At 45.2% G+C, this 10,885-nt stretch overlaps 1 protein-coding gene across 2 annotated transcripts; it reads right to left on the bottom strand.

Moving 5' to 3' along the window:
• Window positions 1–67: 67 nt before the first annotated feature.
• On the bottom strand, window positions 68–7,277 carry timd4 (T cell immunoglobulin and mucin domain containing 4). Of its 2 annotated transcripts, none has more exons than XM_020633369.2 (8): window positions 7,151–7,276; window positions 4,258–4,436; window positions 1,264–1,426; window positions 1,033–1,110; window positions 854–933; window positions 623–734; window positions 403–436; window positions 68–293 (listed from the first exon to the last, which is right to left on the bottom strand). In XM_020633369.2, exons 1-8 carry the CDS (start codon window positions 7,212–7,214, stop codon window positions 209–211), a joined length of 795 nt encoding a protein of 264 aa, XP_020489025.1. In that variant the 5' UTR covers window positions 7,215–7,276; the 3' UTR covers window positions 68–208. The 2 variants fall into 2 exon arrangements, with proteins under 2 accessions (XP_020489025.1, XP_065819407.1); XM_065963335.1 differs by having other exon boundaries at window positions 94–293; window positions 403–455; window positions 7,151–7,277.
• Window positions 7,278–10,885: the final 3,608 nt, after the last annotated feature.

Genomic DNA, 10,885 nt, shown 5'->3' with positions numbered 1-10,885 from the left:
TGATATTTTCATGGACTGTGTACGTTTTGTTTCGTTTCACAAAGTGTGAGGGACGCGTGGATTTTTGTGTATTGATGATTTTTATTCAGCAAGTTTTTCATAAAACGTTTAAAGTCAGCCAATACTGTAACTTCATGAAGAGGTGTCTGATTGACTTTATTTAACTGTTGTACCACATTAATTATTTTCTTTGTTCCATCAGAGGCTCTCAGTCCAGAGTGTAGATGTTCTCCTGGACTGGCCGTCTCATCCGGATCTCATAGATGATGTGAGGCGGCTCTTCAGACGAGAAACTGAAAAGAATAGTTCACACAAAGTTCCACAATGCATCCTGCAGCCAAACCATCAGCCACTTCAAATTCAATATGGAGGTAATGAATGAAAGGACTTAAAGGAGCTCACCAGTCGGCCTTCAGGGCTCTGTTGTAGATTCCACCTGCAGAAAAACACAAGGGCTACATCAGAAAGTCACTCAAATAAGACCATTTTAGTGGAATACTGCTGCCTGGAGGATGAGGAGAGAGCTCTCTCCTCATCCTCCAGGCAGCATGTCCTCTATGAAGAAGATATAAAGCAGAGTATTTGTCAAAGAGAGACAGATAGAGAGAGAGCGATAATGTACGTTTGAAGGCCAGAAAGAGGAAAACTCCGGCCACGATGGACATCACAGTGAGGGAGAGAGAGAGGACGGGAACATTGATCTGAAGAGAGAGAGAGGGCAGAGAGTCCTCCCCCTGAGAGAGAGAGAGAGAGGTTAGACTTCTTTAATATCAAACCCAATGCTTCACATGGAGGTGATCAGAGAGAGAGACGTCTGCTGTAAGTCTCACAGCTCTGGTTGGCGGTAACTCACGGTGATGGTGTCGGGGCGCAGCAGGGTGGAGTTCTTCCTCAGCAGGTCGAGCTGAGACGACAGCAGGGATCTCCAGTTTACTACAACCGTACAAACGACCCAGATATTAAAGTCTGAAGCAGTCCTTCAGGATCACCTGTGCACTGGTCAACATGCCGGTAGATTCCTGGTGGTCTCACCTGTGGAGGACGACGGCTCTGTTACTTGATTCGTTGTTGGTGTCGTGGTAGTCGTTGGAGGAGAACTTGTGACCAGAGCTGTGCAGGAACACAACAGACGAAAGTTAGTCACAGGATCAGAGATGTTTGGTCCATAGGTGATACACAGGTAAACAAATCCAGTAAAAAGAGGAGAAAGACCAGGTTAGACAAACTGCTGATAATCGACACAGGGGGCAAAGAGTGGCTCACCTTTCACCACTCGCAGGTTCATGATGGACTTCTTGTCGTTGAAGATCCCGTCGATGTCCACCCTGCAGCAGTACGGCCCGCTGTCCGTCCGCCTCACGTTCACGATGTCAAGATCCATCTGTCCGTCAAGGACGTCCCCGGTCAGCCTGTACCGGTCCTCCACCTGTAGCAGGGAGGTGTCAGAGCCTTTGAGTTTGATCTCTCTTTCAATCAAATCTAAACCATCCGACAGTTTATGGGAAACGGATCAGGATTCTCCAGGACTTATCCACATCAATTTAAGTTTGATCTAATCTCTATTTACAAATGATGAATATTAATCTGAATCTGTAAGCGATCTGATTTTGGTATCGTAAATGTTCTGATCTGTGTTTAAATCAAACCTCAAACTACGTTTAAAAGACCGAACTAGCAGTGTGAGAATAAAGAGGATTGTTTGATCTTGATATAGTTGAGCCCATCGACTGTAAATATTAATGAAGCCTGAGTGACGCCACCCATCTGTTCCTGCAGGGGGCGCTGGAGTCCCATCAATGGCGGTCTCCATCCATCCATCCATTTTCTTCCGCTTATCCGAGGTCTGGTCGCGGTGGTAGCAGGCACAGTAAGTCAACCCAGATTTCCCTCTCCACAGCCACGTTTTCCAGCTCTTCCTGGGGGATTCTGAGGCCTTCCCAGGTTAGACGGGATATATAATCCCTCCAGCGCATTCTGGGTCTGCCCTGAGGTCTCCTCCCAGTTGGTCGTGCCAGGAAAACCTCTAAAGGGAGGCGTCCAGGAGGCATCCTTAACAGATGCCCAAACCACCTCAACTGGCTCCTTTCGATGCGGAGAGCAGCAGCTCTACTCCGAGCTCCCCTGACTGTCTGAGCTCCTCACCCTATCTCTAAGGCTGAGCCCAGCCACCCTCCAGAGGAAGCTCATTTTGGCCGCTTGTATCCGCGATCTCATTCTTTCGGTCACTACCCATAGCTCATGACCATAGGTGAGTGTTGGAACATAGATCGACCGGTAAATTGAGAGCTTTGCCTTCAGGCTCAGCTCCCTCTTCGCCACAACGGTCCGGCACAATGCCTGCATTACTGCTGATGCCGAGCCAATCCGTCTGTCAATCTTACGTTCCATCCTACCCTCACTCGTGAACAAGACCCCGAGATACTTGAACTCCTCCACTTGGGGCAAGGAGTCACTCCCCACCCGGAGAGAGCAATCCACCTTTTTACGGCAGAGAACCATGGCCTCGGACTTGGAGGTGCTAACCCTCATCCCTTCACACTCGGTTGCAAACCACCCCAATGCCTGCTGGAGGTCCCAGCTTGAGGAAGCCAACAAAACCACGTCATCTGCAAAAAGCAGAGACAAGATTTTGAGATCCCCAAACTGGAAACCCTCCTCCCCCTGGCTGCTCCTTGAGATCCTGTCCATAAAGATCACAAACAGGACCGGTGACAAGGGGCAACACTGGAAATGTGTCTGACTTTGTGCCGTGGATGCGGACACAGCTCCCACTTTAGTCATACAAGGACCGGATGGCTCGTACCAATGGCCCTGGGGCCCCATATTCCCGCAGTACCGCCCACATGGTCCCCCGAGGGACACAGTCAAAGGCCTTCGCCAAAACCACAAAGCACATGACTGGATGAGCAAATTCCCATGCTCCCCCTATAAGCCCTGCAAGGGTTAAGAGCTGGTCCACTGTCCCACAGCTGGGACGGAATCCACATTGTCCCTCCTGTATCTGAGGTTTGACAATCGGCCAAAGCCTCCTTTCCAGCACCCTAGAGTAAGCTTTCCCCGGAAGGCTGAGAAGTGTGATACCCCGATAATTGGAGCACACCCTCCGGTCCCCCTTTTTGAAAATGGGAACCACCACACCAGCCTGCCACTCCACAGGCACTGTCCCAGATTTCCACACGACATTGAAAAGGCATGTCAGCCAAGACAGCCCAACTATGTCCAGAGCCTTTAGCATCTTAGGGCAAATCTCATCCACACCTGGTGCCTTGCCACTGAGGAGCTTTCTAACTGCCTCAGTGACCTCTGCCAAGGCTAGTGGTAAGGCTTCCCCTGGATCTTCAGACTCTGCCTCCTCTTCAAAGGATGTTTTGTCTGGGTTCAGGAGTTCCTCAAAGTATTCCTTCCACCGCCCAACAATGTCCCCAGTTCGGGTCAGCAGTTCTTCACCCCTGCTGATAGCAGCCTGGGGCAAACCCTGCTTTCCCTTCCTGAGCCGTCGGACGGTTTGCCAGAACCTCCTTGAGACCAACCGAAAGTCCTTCTCCAAAGCCTCCCCGAACTCCTCCCACACCCGGGTCTTTGCTTCTGCAACCACTGAAGCCACAGCCCTACGAGCCACCTGATACCTGTCAGCTGCTTCCAGAGACCCCTGGGCTAACCAACCAAGCCCGAAAGGCCTCCTTCTTCCGCCTGACGGCTTACTTCACCACTGGTGTCCACCAGCGGGTTCTAAGGTTGCCGCCACGACAGGCACCGATGGTCTTCTGGCCGCAACTCCTAGCCGCAGCTTCTACAATGGTGGTCTCCATGCTGGAAATGCTGTCTCAGCCCAAGACCTGGAGCCTAGGCTGGTTTTAAACCTCCTGATAAACCGTTACACCGCGCCCGCCTGTCACTCAGGTCAGCTACACGCCTTATTGTGAATAACTCTTATCCTTCATCAAATCAAAACGGATGAGTCATCAAAACATTCAACCCCCCGTACAGTGTGTGTTGATCGAGACATGAGCTAATCAGACCTATTAGTTTTTTTGAACCAGGCTGTAAACATGTTAATCTCTGCTGTAAAAACAGGCTTTTTAGAATGGGTGTGTACGTGACTTCCTGTGCTTCTGCAGCCAGCCGTCTGTCTGGTGCGTCTGGTGGACACTCGAGGAACTGCAGGATTTTACACTTCAGCATCAGTGTCATTTTTCAACACCAACGCCGCTTTGTTTCTTCTCCCTCTTTTTCTGTATTTAATTGTCTTATCCTGACCTTGGAGATGACGCCGTTCTCGTCCGTCTGCACCAGGATGTTGCTGCACCAGAAGGTCCCGCAACCTCGACCCCAACACACCCGACTCAGACCGAAACGCTTCACGGAGTACTGACAGGACAGAGAAGCCACGCCCCCCTCCGTCACTTTAAAAGAGGAAACTGAGGACACGTGAAGACCTGCAGCACGGACAAACACACACAAACCAAACACTCAGGTTATTAATGAAGACAACGATCAGAATCCAGAGTTTAAAGGTAAATAAAGAGGGGGACAGGAAACATAATGCAGCAGGTTTATTAGAGCACTTATATCGCAGAGGTGGCGTGCAGACAGTCTATGGTCGTGCAGCGATCACAGGGAATAAAAGTCACCACCCCCTCCCACTCGCTCCAGGTGGATTCTCCTGATTATATCCTGCTGCGTTCTCACATCAGCTCACTCTGACTTTCTGCAGAATAAATACGAGGAGGCTGGAGGAAAAACTCTGTGTGAAGAGAGAAACATTCAGCTGTTTGTGTTCAAACATGACGCTCAGCCTGAACACTTCAGGAAGTTTTCTGCAGGTGTGACTATTACCCCCAATTCACACATACTCCGTGCGCGCCGCGGTCTGTCTGCGTCACGCACTACATTGTACTTAGCTGCCACTCTAGTCAATCATTGTGCTCACACAGGGCGCGCTGCGGCCTGTCTTCGGCGCGTGCCACCAACGGCACTACGTTCTGCTCCGTTTCAAGTCTATATTTAACGAGTCTATTTTCGCTGGACAGAATATCACAGCCCGGACAGGAAGTCAGACCAGGAAACGCACAGAACATCCGGTCAATTTCAAATTAAAACACAATATACGGACTCGTGATCGGATTTTTCATCACTTTATCAACATTACGTCAATACAGGCACCGAATTAACAACAATGCATCCTCAGAAAGACAAAACAACATGTTGTTTGCATGTTTTTCTCTTTATTCCCGCGGGATCTTGTAGTTCTCCTGTGATGTGTCATTGGTGCGCTCCGCTGCGCTGATGTCCCAGAAACGTATGAATGGGTGCGAGCCGTCCGACGGAGCAAAACCGTGGCGCTGACGGACCGCAGCGCGCACGAGTATGCGTGAATTGGGGGTTAGTGTGGGCTGAGGAGAGACATTATGATTTAACAATTTCTGAATCAATTAATCAACAAATTAATTTATACATAAAATGTCACAGCATGAAATGTGGAGACAAACAAACGTCTGACCTGCACTCGTCCATGTTGGTATAAATATCCTAAATCAGTGGTTCTCAAACTATGGTACGCATACCACCGGTGGTACGCAAAGAAATCTCCACAATATATTTTTTTTAAAAACCTGTTCAGCATAAAATGACATTTTTTATTTTTGTCATACTCTTATCTTATCTGTCTTGTATCTTTGGGTTATATTTATATCAAATGTGTTTTCCCCTCTAAATTAATCTAGTTTTTGCAACAAACAACTTTAATCTGCTCAATTTTTGCTCGTGCGCATGCACAGACATAAACAACAACAGGAGTACGCCTCGCGTTTTGAAAAGTTCCACTCGATATTCCGTTATAGTTCAGCACTGAAACACCAGCAAGCAGCTGAATATTCTGTTATTTATTGGAGTTCAGCACACAATCGGCAGCAAGCAGCTGTACATTTTTAAAACGGAGCCAGGAGGAGCTTCAGTTGTGATGCATGTACGGACAGTCGCTCACCCTCTCTATCTCTCTCTCTTGCTCTGAAGCTGATGTGATTCTGCTCTCTTTTGTTGTCTTAACACTCCGTAGGAGTAGAGAAGGATTTTTTAAAAAAAAAGGCAGTTTTGCTATGTTGAACGCAGAGACTTAAAATAAAGCGGCTCTGGTTGCACGGTGCCTGCACTCTCACGCGCTCCCTCTCGCTCTCTCAGGCACGCAGCAATTATATGAATAAATGAAAAATTAAATGAGAACAGGTCGGAAATATACTTGGGCCCAGGTATCGTCTTTGTGTGGGAAACACTGGAGACTAAATATTCTCAAACAGGTTGTTGGTATAAAGTTGTCATTTTTATTGTGCTCTACTTTTTTTTGATTTGGGCAAATGTCAGAGTTGTGTTAGTTTAAGTGCCAGTTCTAACGCTAGCCCTTAGTAGTTCTATAGTGTGGCTGCCAACAGTCAATAATAAATAACCTCCTGCGTAAAATGTGTGTAGAAATAGGCCTACAGTGTATTTTAACATCTACCATAATGGTGGTACTTGGAGAGCCAAATATTTTCGGAGGTGGTAAAAAAAAAGTTTGAGAACCACTGTCCTAAATGCATCTTTAGACGCCACCTGTAACGTTCTCATCACAGCTTGACTGTGATTTCACCACGAGTGATCAGTTTAAACAGCAGAGTACAGTCAGCTCTGTTTTAACATCGGGTCTGTGCATCACACAGACCCGAGCCCTGCTGAGGGCTCGATCAGAGATGAGGAAAGAAGGAAAATGTTGCTTTTCATTGTCTTTGCCTTTTACCATCATGACGACACTCTTTTTACTGTTAAACTTAAGGTCACACTGCACGCCTTAACTCGAGCACATTCTTAGAAGTTGTAGTCCGGCACGGTAATAATGGACAGGATTCTGTTGATGTGATTCTAGTAAAAATAAAACAAAACTTGTTTGATACCACGGCATCAAAAACAGACGTCTCAGTAATTTTTGATACAATTACTCAAATAAAAGCTTGAACAGTAAATCATGCTGAATGCCCGAGTCCTAATAATGCAATGATAAGACACATAAAGAACATTTTTCTACTTCAGTATTTTTTACAGTGTACGATTGGAGCTTTAACTGTAAAAAACAATCCGAGCACTTCCCGTGTTGTTGTGATGTCATCAGTCTGATTCTCACCTGACAGGACAAGGATGATGAAGGTCTGAAGCGTGCGACAGCAGTGAGGCGAGACCACGTCCATCCTGTGAGTGCATGTGTGCGTGTGTGTTTATTGTCCCATTTGAGACGATGACACAGTGTGACTCTGCAGGGGGAGGGGCTACACACTCACACACAGTGAGTTTGTGTGTCTGTACAATGAAGACTTCATTGATTCTCATGTTGTGAACGTCGGCAGTCTTCATGAAACATTCATCGGGTGAAAAGTGAGAAAATCTTCAGATTCTGACTGTTGAAGGAATTTATTCACAAGCAGTGAATTCATTATTTACGATCTAATCTCCTGTTGTGTGTGTGTGTGTGTGTGTGTGTGTGTGTGTGTGTGGGGGGGGGGTAATGAAGATAAATGTTCTCCAAATATAGTTTATTAAAAACTTGGTTCAGAAACATAAACCACGCCTCAAACACAACCCATCTGTTTCATACTTATTTCAGCACGCCTTACTCGCTCCTATTCCTCTGACACTAGTTTTTAGATTCTGGTCCTGGATTTGTTTGGACCAGAGAAGGTAGACGGTTTTAAGGCACCCCCACACGGCCGTTTTGGATGCCCCTCGGTTTGCCAGATATGAGATCAGTTATCAGGTCAAACCAACAGGTGTTGCAGCGATGGAAGCGAACAAGAGAACTGATTCAGATAGAAGTGATTGTACCCGACCTAAAAAGCCTCTGCATGTTTCTAATAAGCTCCACGAGCAGAAACGTTCTCAAACTAGGATCAATATTGGAGATGCTTTTGAAAAATGGAGAGAGGTTAGAACACAGAAAGGTTTACAGACAGATGCAGAGCTGGCTAAACACTGAAGCTTCAGTGTTCACTACATGGCAACCTGCATGAGCATCAACTCGAGAGAGGAGAGGGCGGGGGGAGACAGCTCTCTACAATGATTAGAATTTAGACTGCAGTACCCATTTTAAACACTAGGTGTTGTGCTGGAAATTTCTGTTAACAATGCAAAAGAAAGGATCATGATACAATCAATATCTTTGTTTAGTTTAATTCTTCTTGCAAGTAGAAGGAACAAAGCTTCAGAGTGTCAATACAGTCTGAAGGAAAGCTTGAAGTAATCACATTGGCCCTCACTTATCAATCTGGTGTAGAAACCAGCGCAGATTTGGGTGTAGAAATCATTGTATGACAGGGTCCACGTGGGACCTATGAAACGTGCGTATCTGGCTGATCACAGCGTACGCAAGACCGGGTGTTGCGGCTGGAAAAGATCGTCATTTAAATACCACGTCGCTATTTATTCACGGCTCAGCTGTCCTCTCCCCCAAAGTTTACGGCATGGAGATACTTAATACGGAAAAGAAGAGAAACGAGATATGACCTGAGTGACACCATAACAGAGAAAAGTAAAGAGGAATAACATTGTGTTGTCTGGCAGCCTGAAATGTAGGATTAAAGAGCTTCAGAAGAAATGTGCCTGCATGGAAATCTCAATAGCGTTGGTGTGGATATCCGAACTCTAGCAGCGTTTTTAATAATTAATTAAACATCCGTGTAACGTACATAATCTAGGCTATAATATAATCACAATTTTTTACTTTTAGTTTTTTTTAAAACTGGTCAGATTGTACGATCGCTACAATATAGGCTAGTTTTGCGGGTCTTAAAAGAAGCACCAGGACCGGAGGACACCAGCTGGACCCCACCTGAAATTATCCCAGATCGAGGAGCGAGAGGCTTCTTTCATCGGTTCAGCCTCAATATCACGCACAAGTGGTACAGGCAAGCCTGCATCTGTGTCGGATAACTTCGGCTGCGGTGAGACAAATGTTTTTCTGACATATCCGCCGCCAGCACAGTAGTGCTAAGGTGCTAATGTTTATGCTCCCCTCGGACGAAGCCAGTGGCTGCATTCCCAATATGGTAAAAGAGACCAATAACGACAGAGCGGATTGGCAGACCAATCAGAGCAGACTTGGCCCACGTGGCGTCTAACAGTGTGGGCTCAGCAGAGTGTAGCTAATGGACTCAGAGCGTAGAGGGAGCAAGGAGGAGCAGTACATGAAAACAGACAGGCTTAGCTATTGTGAACGTACAAAAGTAGGTACATAGATTAAATATACGAATCCCAAAAAGGGCAGAATATGGGCTCTTTAACACTTACATACAAGAAGGTCCTGACTCCGTCTTACAGCCTCCAGATTTATTTTTTCGTTATTATGTCACATGTAGTCTCTGTGCGTCTGCTGCCCAATTACGCATGTGGCACATCAGCGTATTTATTATTTTAATCTCCGAACATACCGATTAGTTATGATCTAATGTTAATGTTCTGAATTCTTAAATATTTCATATTTCAGAGGCTAAAAGTTGTATTTAGTATCTCTGGAAGTTTTTTTCTGTTTTAATTTGTCTCAGTATTTTCTGCAGCGATATTCCTGTGCGCTGAACATTTAACATGTATTTACTGAAAGCAGCCTCTCTAATCTTTAATCTTTAAAGTAAATCGATTAACAAACATTCATTCATCAAATAAAATACACAATTAAAGAAATCACTTGACAGCTCGCGATGCTCAACATTATTTAAAAAGCAATGTAGCCTACAGAGATCGTTAGAGGTGGAGCGTAATATAAAATACATTTTAGATGCCATATCTTATCTAACAATAAATCTGTGAACCTCTATCTATCCGTCTTAACAAGCACTGTTATAGTATGATATGATTCTCAGACACAGACAGATTCGCTGCACGTGCGTACACGAACTGAGACCTGGCGTGGGATTTGAGCGTACCCTCCGCTCACGTCCAAATTGATAAGTGCCGAACTTTGTGTGGAAATGACCGTACACCCATTTTTTTGCCGTACATACGTTTGATAAGTGAGGGCCAATATGCTTGGGTTTATATACACATGCTTTACAGAAAAACCTTCATGCCTATAAAAGGATTGCAGATACAGGCGCAGTCAAATATCAAATACTTTTGTCACTTCAACTCGTCGCACAACAGTAATGTCAAGGAAACTTCCAAGTCTAGCTATTTGTGAGAAACCTTCATCCTTGGGTAAAGACAAAACAAGAATATTACGTATTAACTTATTGTAGCATTTGTCAAGCGAGCTGTAAGTCAAATGTGTCCTCGACAGTAAACAGAATTTTTCCATTACTACATATAGCTACATATTCCTCCTTTAAGTCCTTAAATAAATTCCTTAAACCTCAAACATGAGAGCAGACTGAAGAACCTTTGGAGCTTCACATCACTCTGTGATCACGACAGTACATCTGAAGATAAGAAACATTTGAAAGAAATTAAAAATGTCTAAAAAATCACTTTAGTGGAAGGAACAGACAAGGATAAACACTGTGATGGAAGGAAATACTGAAGACAAGAGGACTTTGTCTGTGACACACACACACTGACCCTGGCTGTGTGGAGACGTCACAGATGCACAAAGGACCCGTTATTCATTTTTGCTTTTACCCCAAAATGAGACAATTTGAGCATTTTTTAATTTCTGTCTGTGTGATGATAAAATAAACGTTTTGAAGAAACATCTGGAATCTTCTTCACTCCTTCAAACTACGGGAGTCACGATACCAGATTATAAAACTTAAAACTACCACTGCAACAAAAAATATCTCCCAGAGGCCCAATATCGGATCATTTCTTGTTTTTTAACTGCAGTAATATTTACAGTCTATGCTGCAGAGAAACTTGTGAACACTGTCTGAAGTAC

Source organism: Labrus bergylta, chromosome 14 (assembly GCF_963930695.1).
Source record: "Labrus bergylta chromosome 14, fLabBer1.1, whole genome shotgun sequence".
Classification (NCBI taxonomy): Eukaryota; Metazoa; Chordata; class Actinopteri; order Labriformes; family Labridae; genus Labrus; species Labrus bergylta.
The sequence above is the reverse complement of the archived record's forward strand: the minus strand, read 5'-3'. Positions and strand labels throughout refer to the sequence as shown.

What these genes read in the sequence shown, in the direction of transcription:
- timd4 (XM_020633369.2), bottom strand. Translation starts at nt 7,214, where the DNA reads ATGGACGTGGTCTCGCCTCACTGCTGTCGCACGCTTCAGACCTTCATC. An exon ending in AGAGCCGTCGTCCTCCACAG is followed by an intron (nt 934 to 1,032) that starts GTGAGACCACCA and finishes GTACGGTTGTAG; the next exon opens with TAAACTGGAGATCCCTGCTG. An exon ending in CCTCTTTCTGGCCTTCAAAC is followed by an intron (nt 437 to 622) that starts GTACATTATCGC and finishes GTTTTTCTGCAG; the next exon opens with GTGGAATCTACAACAGAGCC.